This window comes from Taudactylus pleione, unplaced genomic scaffold, assembly GCF_031769625.1.
Source record: "Taudactylus pleione unplaced genomic scaffold, aTauple2 ptg000471l, whole genome shotgun sequence".
NCBI classification, from domain to species: Eukaryota; Metazoa; Chordata; class Amphibia; order Anura; family Myobatrachidae; genus Taudactylus; species Taudactylus pleione.
The window spans coordinates 3673209-3694455 of NW_028284873.1; the positions used below are offsets into that span (position 1 = coordinate 3673209).

General features: G+C 43.7%; 1 protein-coding gene across 2 annotated transcripts in view; it reads right to left on the reverse strand.

Moving 5' to 3' along the window:
• RFX2 (regulatory factor X2) overlaps nt 1–21247 on the reverse strand; it is a 78805-nt gene that overhangs the window by 12324 nt on the left and 45234 nt on the right. For both annotated transcript variants that reach the window (XM_088448906.1, XM_088448907.1), the window contains 3 exons: nt 8769–8866; nt 8147–8296; nt 7823–8031 (listed from right to left, as the gene is read on the reverse strand). In XM_088448906.1, coding sequence (XP_088305032.1) covers nt 7823–8031; nt 8147–8296; nt 8769–8866 — 457 coding nt within the window. The remainder of the gene's footprint in view (nt 1–7822; nt 8032–8146; nt 8297–8768; nt 8867–21247) is intronic.

Sequence of the window (21247 nt, forward strand, 5' to 3'; positions counted from 1 at the left end):
CAAAGAATAATATTCAGTATTACCTTAAATGGCATAATTCCCAATACAGAACTTAAAATAAACCACCCAACAACGATTAATAATGGCAGACAGAGTAAAACATACTGTAAACAAAAATAAATACAATCAGGCAGTAAACATAAGTAGAGACAAATAACCAGTATATCAGGATATAAAGAGCACTTCACATTATATTAATAAGCAGTAAGAGTCTACAGGCGCCATGTGAGCTTGCTTACCAAATAAAAAAAATAAATAGCCAATGTTAGAGGCATATAAAAAGTACATAAGTACCTTACATCTTAAGCCTGATACATAATAATTGCAAAATAGTACTAAATAAAAATGAACAATACTAATATTCTGCCATAAATCAAAACCCTCCATAACAACCCGCCCTATGACCCACCCTGTATGGCCTAACCCCAACCCAAGCATACTTGGATCCCAATTCCCCCTTACCAACCTAACATATCCCAACCTAGAGGCCTCCCCCCACCCCCACCCACACTGAAAGGATAATAAAACAAATATATGACATGGGCAATATATTGTTGACATAAGCTAGGCTAGACTATGCTAAACCCAGCTCTCCCACATAAGGATAAAACATTTTCCACAAACATACTATAGAGATAAAACATTCTTCACATATTCAAAACTTAACAACATACTAATATACTGTATATACTAGGATATTATTACCAACGAGGCATAGAAATATTGCAACATGAAAGCACAATGAGGGGCATCAAATTATTAATCTGGCCAGGCCTCAGCAGGCAGTAAAAGTAAAGGCATAGTTCCATCCCCATTCACCCAATGACATATAGAAAAGTACTTGGAATGCTTTAATGATGTATCCTGAAGGCATCCATCCTCCCAAGGGCACACAGAGAAAAATATGAAAAACTTGAATGGCAAAGCCCAGTCCCTCGATCCCTCCACTAGAAATGTAGATCTCTTTGGAAAAAACACAGTAGACCCCGACCGCCTTGGGTTTGAAAGGGTATCCACCATGCGAATAGACATCCCCAGGTGAGGGTAAGCTCCAAAGTTGTTCTCTCATAAGACATGCAGAAGGTAACCTCATCAGTTGGGGACACAGCCATCCCTTCTCCAAATTTATTAAGAAGCCACTGTGTGGAGGCAACAATAGCTTGAAGAATCAGCTGCATTGTATTGGCCATCTGTAAGGCAATCAAGCCACGGATATCCTCAGTTACTATAAGCAGGTACAGACAAAATGGTGGTGGCTAGCACACCACCTATATTCTCCAGCAACAGCTATTTACTACAGCCAGCGTCAGGATCTGTTGTTATGAGGAGCTGAATCCCACCACCAGAGGCACTTAAAATATAATGGCTGCCAACTGTCCAATCTTATCATCAGACAGAGGAACTAGGGACAGAATCCCTTGGGGAGTAGCAGAAGATTAGAGGCACCAGCAACAGGGAGAGACCGCAGAATAATGATCAGCAGCGGCAAGATCAACGTACCAGCACGATCAGCAGTAGCGCTGCTTCAGGTAGGGTGCAGTCCCAAAATGGTGGCCTCTGTCTTCAACATGCTGGAGCAAGGCAGCGAGGAGTGGAGACCGGGCAAGCAGCCGGCGGCAGAGGGACCGGAGCATCAGGGACAGCCGGGCGGCAAAAGCAAACCATCAGGTAAGTAATATTTTGAGAAGCAGTAGTTAAGGGTAGGGACGGAGGAGACCCCGGGCCAGCAGAAGGAAACAGCCATCTCTAATCGCCGTGGTATAGTGCCTTAAAGTACACAACAGGAGCCAGCAGCGACACTCCAATACATACAGGAGAGAATAGACCAACAAATCCCTGAGTGTGAAGTATGTATATCCAGGAAAACAGGATTTTTTTTAATACGATTTATGCAGGAGAGCTAAAGAAAAGCTGCCCGCTCCCTGCTACTCCAGACAACGCCCCCCGAGAATAACGATGTTTAGTGGAGATATTGCTGGTGCTTAATTACAGCCAGGTGCATAAATATTGGGACATTGACAGAATTTTCATATTTTGGCCTCTATTCACCACCACAATGGCTTTGAAATGAAACAAACAAGATGTGCTTTGACTGCAGACTTTCAGATTTAATTTGAGGGTAATTACATCCAAATCAGGTGAACGGTGTAGGAATTACAACAGTTTCTATATGTGCCTCCTACTTTTTAAGGGGCCAAAAGTAATGGGACTATCAACTCAAAAGCTATTTCATGGACAGGTGTGGGCTATTCCCTCGTTATTTCATTATCAATTAAGCAGGTAAAAGGTCTGGAGTCGATTCTAGGTGTGACATTTGCATTTGGATCTCATTGAGAGTCGACAGCAACTGATTCCAAAGAGCTGTCACTATCAGTGAAGCAAGCCATCATTAGGCTGAAAAATCAAAACAAACCCATCAGAGAGATAGCAAAAACCATTAGGTGTGGCCAAATCAACTGTTTGGCACATTCTTAAAAAGAAAGAACGCACCGGAGAGCTCAGCAACACCAAAAGACCCGGAAGACCACGGAAAACAACTAAGGTGGATGACAGAATAATTATTTCCCTGATGAAGAAAAACCCCTTCACAACAGTTGGCCAAATCAAGAACACTCTCCAGGAGGTAGGTGTATATGTGTCAAAGTCAACAATCAAGAGAAGACTTCACAAGAGTGAATATAGAGGGTTCACCACAAGATGTAAACCATTGGTGAGCCACAAAAACAGGAAGACCAGATTAGAGTTTGCCAAACAACATCTAAAAAAGCCATTACAGTTCTGGAACAACATCATATGGACAGAGGAGACAAAGATCAACTTGTACTACAGTGATGGGAAGAGAAGAGAAGGAAAGGAACTGCTCATGATCCAAAACATACCACCTCATCAGTGAAGCATGGTGGTGGCAGTGTCATGGCGTGGGCATGTATGGCTGCCAATGGAACTGGTTCCCTTGTATTTATGGATGATGTGACTGCTGACAAAAGCAGCAGAATGAATTCTGAAGTGTTTCGGGCAATATTATATGCTCATATTCAGTCAAATGCTTCAGAACTCATTGGACGGCGCTTCACAGTGCAGATGGACAATGACCCGAAGCATACTGCAAAAGCAACCAAAGAGCTTTTTAAGGCTAAATAGTGGAATGTTATGCAATGGCCAAGTTACCTGACCTGAATCCGATTGAGCATGCATTTCACTTGATGAAGACAAAACTGAAGGGAAAATGCCCCAAGAACAAGCAGGAACTGAAGACATTTGCAGTAGAGGCCTGGCAGAGCATCACCAGGGATGAAACCCAGCGTCTGGTGATGTCTATGCGTTCCAGACTTCAGGCTGTAATTGTCTGCAAAGGATTTGCAACAAAGTATTAAAAAGTGAAAGTTAGATTTAGGATTGTTTAGTTTGTCTCATTACTTTTGGCCCCTTAAAAAGTGTGAGGCACATATAGGGCGGAATTCAATTGATTACGCGGTCCGGATCTCCCGTCTAAAGTGACAGGAGATCGCGGGCCGCCATTCAATTGCTGCCGTTCTTCACGCTGATCGCGCCCATAGGGGTCAGGTTTAGCCACGTAAGGCAGCTAAACCCGACCAAAGAGCTGGGCGCGATTGCGAAAAGTGACGTTTGGGCGCCCAAACATGTCACTTTTCGCACATTTCAGCTCTCATCCCCCAGGGGCTGCGAGCTGAAATGTAGCGCTTGGCAGCTGATCGCGCCCGACAGGAGCAAGAATAGAATAGCTCCGTCGGGCGCGATAGGGGATGAAAACAATTGAATTCCGCCCATAGAAACCGTTGTAATTCCTACACCGTTCACCTGATTTGGATGTAATTACCCTCAAATTAAATCTGAAAGTCTACAGTTAAAGCACATCTTGTTTGTTTCATTTCAAAGCCATTGTGATGGTGAATAGAGGCCAAAATATGAAAATTCTGTCCCAATATTTAAGCACCTGACTGTAAGTCCATAGATTTTCCACTTTAGACCATAACATATTAAATCAGGTTTGAACAGTATTTATATACACCACTGTTAATCACAGTAATTCTGATACTTTTTAGCACTTTGGCTGGACAAAATAGCGTTACCTAGGCACTTGTACTCCCGGTATACCGCACACTCTTTGATAAAGCCTCCCCTAATGTGGGGCGAAACTAGTCAGAGCTGTACCCCCCGTTTTGTGGACACCGTGATTGTGACCATACATACCTCTCCAGTGATTTCCAAACAGTGTGATTTTACACTGGACTCCATATGCTCTTCTGCTGATAGGAGTGAAAGCCTGCTGTGTGTTGCCTGCAGGCATAAAGTGATCTGAGCCATCGCTGACTATTTCCTCAACAAATCGTCTGAAAATTTGGAGACACTGCCCAGGGGACAGAAGTCCTGAGCACATGAACCATAAGGACCCCTCATTAATGTGCGGTATACCGTGAGCACAAGTAACTATCTGCTAATTTGTCTAGCCAGAGTGCTAAAAAGTATCAGTTTTACTATGATTAACAGTGGTGTATATAAACAGACTGCTCAAACCTTATTAATATTTATGGTCTAAAGTGGAAAATCTATGGACTTAATTAAGCACCAGCAATATCTCCACTAAAACCATTTATTCTCAGGATGTCTGAACAATTATTATTGAACTTTTCATTACTTCAGGCTCATTTGGTGGATATGTAGAGCTATATGCAACATATAGAGCATTATTGACATTCGGAGGTTCGCAAACATCCAGTGTTGAAACACTGGTTGAAACACATTATTTAAATTTTTTTTTTTATTAACTACTTTTTTATATAAAGTCAATTATATGTAACAGATGTTCCATAATATTTTTATATGTGGAATTTTTACTAAATGAGTATTTGACGCAAGTATTTTAGTGCTGACTGATATTTTCTGCCATCTCACAATATTATTAGGATATGCGCAGAGATACTTCTATCTTCATTTCTGTTCTCTAGCTGTTTGAGCAATCACAAGCTTATAATCAAACTCTTGCTGCTGTATTAATGAATATATTAATCTTAAGTATAGAAATTTTTTTCTATTTGTATATATACTCATGTGAATCTAATTAGCACCGGATATTGTGTTTTCCTTCTTTTATTATTTCTTCAAAATATGGAAATTCTGGTAAAAGATACAAGTTTATTTTTACGTTTAAAGAAAGAAGCTGCACGAGTCTCTGGAATATCCGCCTCCTTTAACTGCAGAGTTTCCCTGACCACATATAAACATAGAAACTCCTGAATCCGAATGGGAGTCACCTTCTCAGTTTGAGGTGTTCTCCCAGTCATATTCCAATTCCCCTTCTTCCTGGGAAGAGGTAGCTGAAGCCTCTTCTCCAGGAACTAATGACGAATGGCCTGAATGTCTTAACAGCTGTGGACCCCTGCAGACGGTATTATTTTATTTAGGGACGTCGCCATCTGAGACATCGTCCCATATCCTGGGCCCATCTGGGCTCTACCGAGGGATCAGCCAAAGGAGGATCTTTAGCACAGGGCATCATATAATTTTCCTGAAAGTGACGTAATTTACCTATGGCCTCAACCATAGACCTGGGCCAATCCGGTATCACCGACTGTTCAGCCGAACATCCCGGTAATGAATCAGCCTGTGAACAACCAGCACAGAGCGAACCTGGGTCCGTACCGTTTGGTAATTTTTTCCCACATTTTGTACAAATATAAACAGCGAGTGATCCCTGTTTTTTGGAACCCTTGTCTGGCTTATCCATACTGAAAAAGACAGGCATGTCTACTCAAAACAGATAGCTACCTAATTCCCATAGAAAAAGTATAGCACTGAATGAATAAAAAGAAAAAAAAACAAAAAGAGGTTTAATAAAGACTCTTATTCACCCATCTGTTAATGCAAAAAAGAAAAAAAAAAAAACCCTGGCTCTTAAAAAGACCAAACTCTTTGCCAAAAAACCAAAAGGTAAATAAATGTCACACATCCCTGTATGTTACTGCCTAAATTTCAGAGAAAACAGTGCAGTAAAATATGCTTATAATCTATAAACCCAGAAACACCAGGTTAAATACATAACAGTAATAATCTCAGTTCACTTCTTAACTTGTCAGCTTCCATCCCCCAGTTTTTGCTGAGAGTACCACACAGATTTCAAGCGCTGAGGCTTTGCAGCAGCTTGAGGTAATTGAAAATAAACACCTGGGGGGTGGAGGCGTGGCCAGCCACGGTGTTCTGCTCACTCAGGACACCCATTTACCCTAGACTCCAGCGTTTCCCGGAGGCTACCCGCAGCCCGGCTTGATGACGTCACCGCTGCGGACTACACGTGCAGCGGAGTCCTACTCACTCAGGCCACTTGTTTACCATAGCCTCCAGCGCCCGGAGACTACCTGCGGCCCCGTCTGCTGACGTCACCGCTGCGCGACTGTATGTGCTGCGGCGACCTGGAACACAGCAAGCCCCTCTCTCCTTAAAAGCAGCATGTTGCTGCTCTGTAAGCTCTCCAGTGGTCCAGAAGAACCCACCGGGGACTGAAAGCAGTGTGGTGCTGTGTAACTCGGGGAGGTGTGAGACATGCTGGCTCTCAGTACACTGAGTAATAACAAGCCAGGCCAATCTGCTCTAAAGCAGTGTGCCGGGAAGCAGTGTACAATGGAAATAAGGCCCTACAAGACTTACTCTTTTGCCTGCGGATCCCTAAGATGTGTGTCTGCATGGAGAGAGACCCAGGGACTATTAGTTCGGCGACTCTCTCTCAGAGTGGGATACAGGTTCACACAGATCTCTACTCTAGCACTAGCAGAGTGGGAGTTAGATAGTCACCTGTCTCCAGGAACTAAACACCCAAATAAAATCATCAAAATAAAATCTAACTAATAGCTGGGACCTAGCCAGTAGCTTACTCCAAAGGCACTAAAAACAAGACTGAGCTTATGGTGGAAGGGGAGGAGTTATATAGGGGGTGGGAGACAGTTTTCAACTAGTTAAGTGTCCAACTCCACTCTTCACTGAGCATAACCCAGATAGAAGGCATCCCCCAGATGGATGAAAAAGGAAAAAGGACAACAGAGGCACAGACATCTGCAAGATAAAGCCTGCTTGCCCTGAAACCTTCTATACAGTGGAGGAAGTCTGGAGAAAAACAATTTTCCTAACAAAGGTCCCATTTTGATCATACTGTGCCAAGGGTCGCTGCACCTAACCTGCCTCCCTAACACCAGAGTTACTTCACACTTCAAGAAACAAGCCTTTTTGGAGGCAGTCAGGAGCAGCAGGAGGCGGCACCAGAACGGTACCTCATCAAGCTGCTCCTGGTATCCTGCTGTCCTGAATAATGTATTAGTGCTGTGTCTGTTAAAGAGTTAAAATAGATATTAAATTCAATTAAATAAAAAAAAAAAGTAATGATGCCAAAGGCAGTTCTGTAGAAAAGTACCCTACTTCTGTTCACACTCAGAAAAATTGAGCTACATATAATGTAGGGGTTATAGAACAGAGAGGTTCTACAGACAGACACACATTCCTGAAGTTAAAAACTCCTGGTAGGACCCTCTTTACCCCCTCCCATAGGATGTAATGGTAGGAAATATACTTGATGCCCATCTAGCCTGCCATTTTTGTATGTATTATTTTTAGTTTTTAAAAATAGATTAATAGCCATAATCTCAATGGATTTTCTAAGAATTAATGAAGAGGTTTTAGCTTTGATTAAGCAAAATCTTTTATGGATAAAAGAAAGGTTCTAATTATTTAAATAACAAAATAAAATGTTCTTCATAAAAAGTAATACAATACAACTTGAGCTCTAAAGCGAGTATAACAAATAAGCTCATCTAACCTGTAGAATGACCACTTAAGCAGGAACTGCCTGGCAGCCTTTGGGAAGCTAGGGCTCCCTTCATGTGGCTTCAGCACTTGTGTGACCACATTATCCAACCAATTCGCCCACTGGTCTAATGAACTCTGCTGCTGAAGAGTTAACTTGAAGTCTTGCTCCAGTTTTTGGACCATGCCTTCCTCGCATTGACATACCCAGGATGCTTGCTCCTATGAACAAAAACAAAAAGGACCATTTATGAGGAAAAACAAAACATTACTTTTTCAGCAGAAACCAAAACTGATATTTACCACTATTTCAGGCTTTAATGTTTTTCCGGTTTACCTGAACATTGGCAAAGTCCACACGATTAAGGTCACTAAGCATCTGATTAATTTGTGATGTGTTCTGCAGTACAGCCCGAGCTGCTTGTGCCAAATGATTTAGAGATGTGTATCGACGCAATGTCTGGGCAAATGCACTGACGACCCCAACCTGCAAACAGAACTAGAGTCAATATAGCCTAAAACAAACCAGTTGCATGTTCATCAAATCACTTCTGCAGATTAAAGCCACTTCTTGCCAATACATATTACATGGTGACGAGATTGTAGGACCCTACCCAATTTTGGGACACATTCTGCGCCTTCCAACTGCAATACACTTATAGGTGCATTCTGACCAAAAACAAAAGTGCCATATGTAATATTAACAGTCCTAACGTCCCACTAGACAATCAATTTGGTTCAACAAAGCATATTTTTAAATGGTAAAACAGGAGAGTTACATAAGAATATAAAAGTAGGTGGTACAAAAGGGGTAATGGGACAGTGAGGCAACGCTTATACTTTGGTTATAGTGCGCCTCTCCAAGTTTTACTATCTGCCTACAAAGCGCACAATGTTGTGTCTACAGCGTTCTTTTTAAATGAAGTCTATTGTGAGCAGATAAGAGGATTTTTGTTTACCTTTGCCTGGACAATTTGCTGGGGGAAGTCACACATCGCATTTGTCAGCCATCCCTCTAGACTCTTTGCAAAATTCCGGATAGCCTGTGTAAGGGTACCTAACAATTCAAAAAGACGACATTTTGAATAAGGTTTAATCTATGTTGAACTACTTCCTTCCAAGTAAAATAAGAGCAAGACAAAAATATGTTTGCCAGACCATTTTTGCTGGATTTGGATCAGTTTCGTTGCCCGGCTTTGAATTTGCCAAACCGCCGTGACAGGTTTTAGATTTAAAAAAAAAAAAAATATATATATACATCACTTAATTTGGGCTTTTTTAGTTCCTAGAGTATTAACCACAATAACATTAATTTCCAGTCATTTACAGTCTATTTAGACCACCTCACAATATGGTTTTCACCATTATTGAAAAGGTAGTGCAAGATGGTAGTGTCCTTGGACCCTTCCACCCATCCAGTGGGGTACGGGTAGCAGTCACAGTGCTTGTATACACGGAGGGGTACAGCCCAAGGAGTCGCAGTGCTTGTGGACACAACCACTTTAATCAGCATAGTATAGAGTACAGCGCAGCATCCATCAGCGTGCCGTGCAGTGTGCCCCCCTATATACAGACACTTAACAGCACAGCCAGGTGAGTCTGGACACAGGCTACAGCCACTTTAATCAGCAGAGTAGCGCAGCATACATCAGCGTGCAGTGTGCCCCCTACAGTCACTTTACCAGCAGCGCCACTCTGGACACTGCCATTTCAGGCTTGCCTACCCTCCCGATTTGGTCGGGAGCATCCCGAATATCGGGTGCCGCTCCCGACCCCCTGGAAAGGCAGGCAAGCCTCCTGGCTGCCGCCTACCCCCCCCCAGACTACTAGTAAAAACCCCCGCTGCCAGGGGGCCCGATGACGCGATTCGCGTCATCATGGCTCCACCCCCTGCTTTACAATGCCTTTTTTCCGGCATTGTAAAGAGGGGGCGGGGCCATGATGACGCGATCGGGTGGTCACGCCCCAGCCCCGCCCCCAAAACGGCATCATAGCCCGGTCACGCCCCCCACAGAATGCAGGCATTCAGCTCCCTCCTGGAAGGAGGGAGCTGAATGTCGGCAAGTATGTGCCATTTTAATATATGCAGAGAGACATTGCAGAGCAGTGTGCAAGTGAACAGTGAAATGGTGCAGAGTCCCGGTCGCGGAACCTTATATAGAAAAACTAATGCGAGAATCAGACAACGGGAGGATGACGTTCGGTCTCGAAGTGGGATCAGAGTCAGACGGGAACACACAAGCCTCGGCTGGGGTGGACTCGGTTCCCCGATGTTCGGATTCCACAGAATCCGAACAGCTCAGCTCTAAAATATACACTGCATTAAAAGATCACATTTAAACCAGATGAGTGGTGTATTTTGAAATAATTCTACAATAAAAATCAAATCAAGCCAATATTGTACATGGGACAGAATGACGCTGAGTTATGAGTGAGAGGCCCAGGAGTAGGCACTAAATGGTTAAAAGGCTCAAACTCCACCTCCCTCATACACCATCCCCTTCCACTAACTCCTCACTTATCCTAAGCTGGGTAAACACTGAGAAAATGTCAGCACAATAGGTCGTTTCCGGCTGAAACAGAACGACATATTGGTCGCATAGCTCAGTGTGTATGGCCAATATGCTCGCTCCCATACGCGACATCGTCCAGTTGGGCCGTGCTGCACGTCCAACCGGACAATAAATCATGTGGCCACGTTGCAGGTAATGAAGGACGGAAAGAGGGATTGTTCAGCCATTCATTATTTCGTTATGATGTGTACCCAGGATTCAACCAGACGAGATCACATGCGGCCCCGTTGCAGGTAATGAAGGATGGAACGAGGGATCATTCAGTCGTTCAATACCTTGTTCTGATATGTACCCAGGATCTGATATGTTGGCCCGTCAGGCAGACATATCGTACTGGTACAGTGTGTACTCAGCTTTACTAGCAAGGCCAAAAGGAGAAAAAAAAAAAAAAAAAACACTTATAAAATCACCACCACACACCAGGGAAGGAACAACGTGTTCCCCAGATGGACTCAGGGAAATTGATTTACGGTGAGTACAAGAAAATCTTCTTTCGTTCATATCTGGGAAACACGGACGTTGGGACTTTCCAAAGCAAGGCTCAATAGGGAGGGGGATCACGAACAGGACAGGCAGAACGTAAAACCTTGAGGGCAAAACTTGCATCCTTGGCCACAAACATGTGGGAACGATAACATTTGGTAAACGTGTGTACTGGGGACCCAACTGGGATCTGGAATAGAGTCCACCACAGCTACATAAGCCTGCTTGATGGCTGAAGTAATCCATGAACATAAGTTATAAAGCACTAAGGGGTAAATTTACTAAACTGAGCGTCTTTAGAAGTGGAGATGTTGCAAGCAGATTCTAATATCTTCTAGAAGGTGCTAGTTACATGTTAAGTAGAATCTGATTGGTTGCTATGGGCAACATATCCATTTCTAAAAACTCTCACTTTGGTAAATTTACCCCTAAGAGTCTGTCTTACAAAAATAGCAGTCTTATCCACACATGTCCGGAGTGCTCGTACCACATCCAGAAACAGGAGGGGACTCTGGATCAGAGGAATGCAAAACTGGAACAATTTCCTGATTCAGGTGAAAATGTCAAACAACCTTAGGAATAAAAGATGGCCGAGGAGGGAGTACTGCCCTGTCCACATGAAAAATCAAAAGCGGGGAGCTGGCAGATGCTCCCAACTCTGAAATCCTGCGAGCTGAGGAAATGGCTAAGAGAAAAGTTAATCTTCCAAGTCAACCACCGTAATTTCACTGACTCTAGTGACTCAGAAGAAGCCCGTTGAAGAGCAGCTAATACCAAATTAAAAGTCCCACAGTGGCAGAACATAAGATGGCTGAACATGCAATACCCCCTATATGAAGGTTTGAATGTCCAGGAGAGATGCCAGGCGCCTTTGGAAGAGTAGAGAGGGCCGAAACCTGACCCTGCAGGGAAGAGGGGTGGAGGCCTTTGAACACTCTGACCTTTAAGACAGAAAGCAGAGGCCAAAACTCGACAACTCTCACACCATCGATGTAAGATCTCCACACCCTATGGTAAAACACTGAAGTTGATAACTTGCGCATCTGTAGTATAATCTGGATAATGACTGCAGAAAACCCCTTGGACCTTAATATACTGGTCTCAAGTGCCAGGTCATTAAAGCAAACCAAGGTAAATCTGGATAGAGGGATGGACCTTGAGATAGTAAATTGTCCCGTAGCAGCAGCCGCCATGGTTGTTCGACCACCAGAGACAGAAGATTTGAGTACCACGACCAGCCTAGTGATATTAGCAGAACATGAGCCCTTTCTCATTTGATCTGCCTGATCACATGCAGGAGCTTGGGGATGGGTGGAAAGAAATACTCGAAGCAGAAGGACCACTTAAATGTCAGAGAATCCACCAGGGTTGCCTGCAGACCTCTGGACCTTGCCGCCATACCACGGAATCTTCCTGTACAACCTGGAAGCCAAAAGATCCATGTCTGGCATATCCCATATCTCCACAACCTGATTGAACGTGTCCTGGTGAAATGACCACACCCCTGGGTGAATTCTGTATTGATTGAGAAAGTCAGCTTCCCAGTTCTCCACCCCCTGGATAAAAATCGCCGATATGGCAGATACAAACCATTCTGCCCAGCTCATGATCTGGGCATTCTCCGACACGAACACTCTTGCTTCCACCTTGTCAGTTGATGTATCAATAGGAAGTGTTTTTCTCTTCTAGTGACCTGGAACGGGATCCCCAGAGTCACTGCATCCCATCCCTGGAGACTGGTGTCTGTTATGACTAATGTCCAATTACAAGGGGCAAACTGACAACCTCTGGACAGGTTGGGAGTGTAAAGCCACCAAAGAGGGATTGGCAAGCATGTATGGACAAGGGAAACAACTGTCGATCCAGGCAAGAATACAGCTATCTCCAAGGTTAAAATGCTGAAGGGGCCTGGAGTGGAAGCATGCAAAACGAACCACCTCGAATGTGTCTACCATCTTTCCAAGTAGCTGCATGCAGCGCAGTATAGACACACTGTGAAGTCATAATAGAAACCGTATCAAACTGCAATGCTCTGATCTTGATCCTGCCATGGAATTCCAGGGTTGACGTAACTTGCAAATGAGAGCTGAGAAGATCTGATGGTGCTTTGATCAACAGGTTGTCTAAGGAGAGAAGTACCACAATTCCCTGACGATGCAGTATAGCTACCATAGGTGCCATGATTTTGGTAAATACTCTTAAAGTGGTAGAAGGCGTAGGAAATGTAAAATGGAGGGAACCTACTGCAAAACAAAGGAGTTCACGATCACGTTCCCAAATTGTAGCCTGCATATACAATACCTTGCTATCGAAGGACACAAGGAATTCCCCCTCTTCCACAAATGCAATTATGGATTGTAAGGACTCCATTTTTAATTTCCACACTTTTAAGTGTAAACTGAGCCCTTTCAAGTTTACAATGGGACGAAAAGAACAGTCTGTTCTTTGTACTAGAAAAAGATTTGGCAAAAATACCAATCCGTGATTATATACTAGGACTGGGATCATGACTTCTGAAGCCAAAAGAGCGTGAATTGCACCTATCAGTGCCCCTCTCCTGTGTGGAACCTGAGAAAGTGGTGTTGCAAAGTATTGATGGAGACTAGGTCCTTCTGGTCCAAGATGTAACTTCTGGAAAGAACACATCTGACCCAAAGATCCTTTGACTGGGACCAGACATCCTTAAACAAAAGACGACTGGCCCCTACATAGATAGTGCCGGGACCCTCCTGACAAGAGTCATATAGAGGACCTGTCGCCTCTACAAAAGCCTGGACGGAAACTCCACATGGCCTGGGGCCCTCTGATTTCACCAGTTCTGTGGCCTCCAGCCAGTGACTCCCAGGCTATCGGGAGAAATGTCTTTCCAACCTTAAAGGTCTAGCCAGTACTGGCTGAACGCCTCCCCTTCCTCCGCAGAGGATCCCTTTAAATCCTCTACCCCTGAAAATGCACAGCCTGGAGACTGGCGTTTATGGGCACCAGTGCCAGAAGAACCCAGGACCACTTCTGATGATGAACAGACCCTAGAAAATCTATTCATCTGGAGAGTCAACCCTGTATCTACAGGGTTACTATCTCAGAGGAAGGGGACTGAGACGGTGGAGACTGCTGCAGAGCCGAGGGAGCCGAAGCACTTACCTCAGCCTGGCTACGGACATCACATTTTCCTTTGTCAAGTCTACAATGGAGTGAGCAATTACCTTTCGCCCATGCTGGTAACAGCTCTATTGGAGTGTCCGTGGATGCGTGCCGCCTAGACACCTTAGCCTCATAATCTGCACAAAGGGCCTCCTGCTCCTTACTCCCTTTAAGGAGTTTGGCCGAAGACATCCTATCATCACCAGTGGTAGTACACACAGAAAAAAAAAAAAAATCAAACTGTCTGTAAAAGCAACTTCCCCCCAACCCCTTTAAAAAAAAAAAAAAAAAATCACAAGTGTTACTGAGACTCTACATACACTTGCCTAGGAACAAGACAGGTGCCACAGAACCAAATTTGCACTGAAGGAAGTGGAAAAACAATAATATAAAATTACAAAGAACCCAGGCTACAACTAAAGACTAGCTAAACATTCCCTAACCTGCAAAGGTAAAGCAGAAAATAACCCTAACTAACCTGTTACTAAACTAATAAATGCTCTCTGTAAATTACATTAACAATACAAAGTATAATGCATGTGTGAAATACGATGCCACACTACTCTGAACTCAAAAGCTTCAGGCTGGAGCAGTCAGGAGGGGCTTAACGCGGAAGCAAGTCCTGCACAGACTTCCGGGAACATGGGCAAGATGGTGGCCACCATAGTACAAACGGCGTCTGGGCTAAAAGGTAAGCACCGGGATCTTTATCCTCTCTACAGGACCTGTTGCCCCGCCCCCGCCCCCTTCCCTACCGGAGCTCACATAGAACATACCGGGAACCGGAGTGCATATAGAGCATACTGGTCCCCTGCACCCTGTCTCACTGCCACTTTGGCCACCCAGCATTTGCCAAATATGTACACATACATACATATACCCCTACCCACCACAGCAGCTGTGAAAGTAGCCCATGGGGTGGGGGATGGGGATTAAATAAGTGGTATAGGGTCCCGAATACTGGTGTCCAGAGTGGGATGTGGCAGTGGCGAGTGAGACAAATGCTACCATCTTAATGTCTGCACCTCCACAGCCTGATCCCATCAGGAGATTCAGATGCATAAGTTAAGAGAAACAACAAGAGGTCATTCCGTGTCAAATCAACACACTCGTTTTACCTCACGAGATCACATTTTGTTCAAATTTGGTATATGGAGAGTATATATGTAGTCTAAGAAAAATACAAACATTTAAATATATCATGCAGTTTCCAAAATATATAAAGTTTTAAAAAATCTGTCAAAAACACAAAACCAGCATATTTTCTAGTCACCATAGCAGCTCTCCTAATTAAGTTAGAGAGGTGGGAGTGGTATCATTTTACTGTGCCTTTTATGCCCTTTACAATGATTTACAACACAATAGGCTTTGTGAGGAAAAACTTTTTCCAAATTCAAACTGAAATTTTTGATCATGATTATCTCAAAAAGTGCATCAACAAAAAAATTATTTTGTTTTATTTCTGGAAATAGTCTATACTTATGTTAAATGTTGTCAAAATTTAAAACAGTGGACGGATAATGTGTTCATAGTTAAAAATAATTTTAAAGCAAGGTAGTTTATGCAAAAAAGCAGTGTGTGTATTAGTAATAGGTAATATTAGACTTAATGGCTTCATTAGTTTAATTATATAAATCAAGTTGAATAGATATACTTGACATTGTATTAGTCAGTCAACAATGTTAGCTGAAGATAGTTTGACAATGCCTCAGTGGTTTTTAAAGTGTCATGAGGAGACATGACAAATTCTTCCACTTGGAGTTATAGGGTTGACTTTGCATAAGACATCTATTAGAGGTATCCACAGTACATCAGGCTTCCTTGGATAGATTGATGGTGAAGGTCCAGCTGGATGAAGGAAGGTCACTTAATTAGTCTTCATTCTTGTCCATCACATAAGCAAGCCACCATTTCTTGTTATACACAACGGATATATAGCCATTTATTTGTGTCAACTAGAGTTTGCCTAGAGCGTTTGTAACGAATACTGTAGATGATGTTGTAGCCTTAGAAAAGGTTTTTACAGATATTTTTGATGTACTTGAATCAACAGGTATAAAAGCATGATAACTGTTGTGTTCCCTGAATAGTTACTGACTGAAACGTTTTTGAACGTTTCAGCCAGACTCAATATAGTCTTCTTGCGTTATGAACATCAAATTAATTCAAGATATATTTTCTATTGCCCACTCAAAGTTGGAGAGGTGCGAGCATTTGGTTCTCATATGGATGTTGTAGGCTGCCAGTCTCTTGACTGAGCCGCCAACTCCATCACAGGGGCCTTTCCCATGCGCTGTGGCCGAAAAATGCCACTCGGCCATAACATCGAAGTCTAGCTTGTGACAAGACAAGTTTGTGAAGTTTTGCTTGCACAGACATGCTACAAACTGTCCTGCAATACTGAGCATGATTCCTGACCATTGATTCATAAGAACAATGATTCACGAGCATGATTCATAAACAATGCATTAGCATTATTGAAGATCATTATTTTCTTGCAAGCATTATTCATTGTTTTTAGTTAATAAAGTCAAATATGAACTTTATAATTAAGCCTACATTATTTGAATTTGTAAATTTTCTTAATTACTTTTTGACAATCTCTATATGTGAGGATATACAATATCTGTATTATATATTCTCACATGTAGATATTGACAAAAAATGTAAGAGAATTTACATTTAATTCAAATATTGAGTGTTGGGCTAATTTGTGTTGTTCCATCATACAATTGGATTTAAAAGTAGGCCCTGATTTTTTTAAAACGTAGTGCCTACTCGTGTTTAAAATTTTTTAACTATGAACCCATTATCCTCCCACTGTCAAATTTTTAATAACATTTAACATTAGTATAAACTATTTCCAGACATTTTTGGAACTTTGTCGAAGCACTTTTTGAGATAATCATGCTAAAAAATTTCAGTTTGAATTTGGAAATTTTTTTTCCTCACAAAGCCTATTGTTTTGTATATCATAGGAAAGGGCATTAAAAACACAGTAAAATGACACTACTCCCACCTCTCTAGCTTAATTTGGACAGCTGCTATGGCGATTTGAAAATATGCTGGTTGTGCGTTTTTGACATATTTTTGAAAACTTTACATAACCATATTTTGGAAACGGTATGAGATATTTAAATAAAATGTTGTATTTTTATTAAGACTACATATATACTCTCCATATACCAAATTTTAACAAAATCTGAGTTGGTCTTGATTTGACACGGAATGGCCCCTAGGCTAGAGAGTTTCAGCTTATTAACCATCTAGTGCCTATTCTTGGGGCTCTCCCTTATAAACCAGCGTCAGTGATCCCCAGATAGGATGAGAGAGGAAATAAAAATATTAAAGTTTATTCACGCAGGGAATCTCCTTCTAGTGATCACATATCTATATAAATCTTGCACCCCACAACAAGATATTGAATTGCTTTCTGTAGTTTTGTACCATAAACATATAGATTTGTGGATGCAAAGTATAATGCATGTTCTAACTTCCTAGCAAATAAACTCAAATATAGTATAACCCACACGTTATTTACCAAAGGACAGATGAGCAGCACCCCAGAGCAACCAATCAATTTCACTACACTGACTAAAGTGAACTGCTCATTGGTTAACCCCAGTAGAACAAGCTTGTCTAAGAGATCCTAGCAGTACAACAGCACCACCTTGTGTTGCGTATGAGACTGTGTTCCTCCTTTAATCAGCCAACAAGTTCAGTGATCAAATATAGTTTCAGTAGGCAAATGCAATTGTAAGTTTTTGATGATACAGCAAGAGTTAGAAGTAATTTAGGTCTAAATTTATTTAATTGGGATTTAATAGACAAGTCTACACTGATTAACATTTCAGAGTAAAAAAGTGTGGTGTGTAGTCAACAAAAGTTACTGTTTCTATACAGACTTGCTATATGTAATTATGTACAGGCTTATGTATTTGCCTATGCATTACTACTGAGGCACCTTCCATCAACCATACTCTCTCTTGTTCACCTCTCTAGTAAGTAATGGACATTAAAAATTAGAACTACAGTACTGCCATTGGACAATCTATTCCTCATCGGAGCTGCAGATATCATTCAAAACGAGATGCGCAACTAGTGTTGAATGATTCCTGTATCCTCTGGGGTGCTAAATAAGCTCTGCTGTAAGCAGCAACAGGACTGTAGAAAACAATTCTATCCTGAACCACATGAGTACTTGCTAATGAAGTCTATGCCATAGATAACCCATAAATAATGCGAGTGGAACAGAAGCCCTGCATTTGGTACAATGCTCTCGCCAAACCAGTATGTTGTGTAATTATATTAAATTTTAACAGTGATGTGCGGTGAGGTGAGGCAGAGCCTGTCCTGTCATACTTGGGTATACTCCAGAGTTTTGACTATAAAAATAAGAAAAATGTAAAGAAAATAATGAGTTATGGTAAGAACCTACCTTTGTTAACTCTTTCTTCAAAGTCCATAGGGTCCACAGGGAGACCTTGGGTGTAGGTTGGATCTGGATCCCGGGCACCACGCAGTTAAAGCTTTTGTTCCCAGGATGCACTGGTCCTTCCTTCCTATACCCCGCCCCCCGAGCCAGAGGCACCTCAGTTTGTAATTAGGCAAAGGCCGGAGGAGGATAAAAGAGAATGAAGACTGGTACACACAAGAATCACACTCTCACACAGAAGGAGACGGGAAACTGGTGACCAGAAATATAGCCTATATGAAGAAAGGAGCATCAGGGTGGGTGCCCTGTGGACCCTATGGACTTCGAAGAAAGTTAACAAAGTTACCATAACTAATTTTCTTCTTCAGGGTCTATAGGCTCCACAGGGAGACCTTGGGGATGTCCCAAAGTAGTCCTTTTAAGGGTGGGGGACACTCCTGCGCTGAGAGGAGAATCCAGCGACCAAAGGAAGCATTCCGAGAGGCTAAAGGTATCAAATGCATAGAACCTTAGAAAGGTCTGAATGGAAGACCACGTGGCCGCCTTACAAAGCTGAACAGCCGAGGTGCCACGGCAAGCCGCCCAAGAGAGGCCCACAGACCAAGTAGAATGAGCAGTAACAGAAGCCGGAACAGGCAGGCCTGCCCGTGTGAAAGACTCTGAGATAGTCATACGAAGCCATCTGGCCAATATTTGTTTATTGGCTGGCCATCCCTTTTTGTGAAATCTATAGATCACAAACTAGACTAGGAGTCCGATTTCCGAAGGGAACTGGTACAGTCCACAGAAATCCTGATCGCGCGGACCACATCCAATGAGGCCTCACCAGCCGAGAAGTCTGGTGACTGAAAGGCCGGTACTATAATTTCCTATTTATGTGGAAATGAGAAACCTTTGGAAGAAACTCAGGGCGAGCGCGAAGCACAGCCCTGTCTGTCCTGGTGAAATATCAGAAAGGAGGGACGACAGGAGAGCGCCCCCAATTCTGACACCCTCCTGGCAGATGCAAAAGCCAGAAGAAAAAGAGGCTTTGCTGTGAACCACTTGAGTTCTACAGAGGTTCAAATGGAGGACCCTGGAGTGCACGAAGAACTACTGACAAATTCCACAGAACCACTGGAGGGACAAAGAGGTTGAATCCAGCGGATACCCTGGAGGAAGGTGTGGACATCCGGTAGTGGAGCAAGTCTATGCTGAAACCAAATGGATAGAGCAGAGACATGCACTTTCAGTGAAGCAAGGCGAAGTCCAAGGTCCAATCCAGCTTGAAGGAAAGCCAGGACTTTGGAAATCCTAAACACTTGAGGATCGTAGCTTCTGGTACGACGCCATTGGAAATATGTACGCCACACTCTGCGGTTGATCCGAGCAGAGGCTGGCTTGCGCGCTCTGAGCACAGTGCTGGCTACAGGACTAGAGAATCCTTTTGACCTCAGGAGGGATGTCTCAAGAGCCACGCCGTCAAAGACAGACTACCCAGGTCCGGGTAAAGGCAAGGATCTTGAGAAAGCAGGAACGGAGTGTCCTAGTTCTATAAAATGTGAGGCACATGGAAAACCCCCGAATACACCTGTATGTTAAGGTAATTGGCCCTGATTCAGAGCTGGACGATCTGACAGAGCGCTCGCTCTGAATCAGGGCCATCCTTCCCGATTTTAGAGCGGCCTCCTGGCCGCTCGCATAGATGTGGGTGACCACCCACAGCTATAGCGAGCGGCCAGGAAGATGGTCGCGATGGTCAAGACCATCGGGCTTGCGACGAGACCCTTGTGGTAGGGTCTCGTCTGCCGCAAGCCTTGGAGTGCTTTTGGCTCTGTCAGAGCCAAAAGCACTCCCACTGACATCACTTGTGATGTCAGTGGGGCCAGCCCCAGACGGTAGGCGTTCCCATGGGAGCGCCTCCGTCTGGCCAGCCACGCCCACCAAAGGAGGCGTGCTGTCACTCACCATCGACAGTACGTCCCCTTTGTAGAGAGACCCATAGCGACGGCTTGCCCGTCGCTATCCGGGTCTCGCGCATGCGCACGATGGAGCCGGGTCAGTCGTGCGCATGCACACTGGCCCAACATCGACCCGCTCGCGAGCGGGTCTGAATCAGGCCCATAGTCCGAGAAAAAAAACCCCACTGGTCCTGACGGATGCTTGGATAGGCTGCAGGAGCCCACTGTCTAAGTATGCGACATACTGGTCCTGTCTGATGCTTGGGTAAGCTGCAGGAGCCCCTTAAATATGGCACAGTGCAGCACACAACAGTATGTGTCAGACCTCACAATTATTATCTTTTATATATGTGAGGTAAAAGAACCACCTTAACTACACCTGTATTAAGGCAGAATTAGAGGTATAGATATATGCTGACAGTTAGGAAACAAAGGCCCAGACAGGCAGCGCTAGCATAAGTCACATACAATTCAGAAAGTATACTGCAAAATGGCACTACAATCAACTGCCCAGATTCAGTGTCTGGGAAGGCTATAGCGCTGCATACATCAACCCAAGGGAGAGGTATGCAGGGGGACTGGGCCACACGCTGACCTGAGAGATCTGCGATTAACCACCAGAGAAAATGGTAACCGGAGACGTCAGAGGGGGTTTGGCCACAGTAGGAAACACCTCAGCAAAGCCAGACCGCAGTGGAAAGGTGTGCTGAGCTGAGGGGAGGAGCCGCTACAACAGGGAAGGCCGACTCCCCCGGCTGAATATTAACCCCTGGGACGCTGGCTTCCCGTGCCGATACTGTCCCTGGTGGTCTAGTGGAAGCGCAGGGTATGGGGGGCCTGCGCCCACCTCAGCGCCTCTGGTCTGT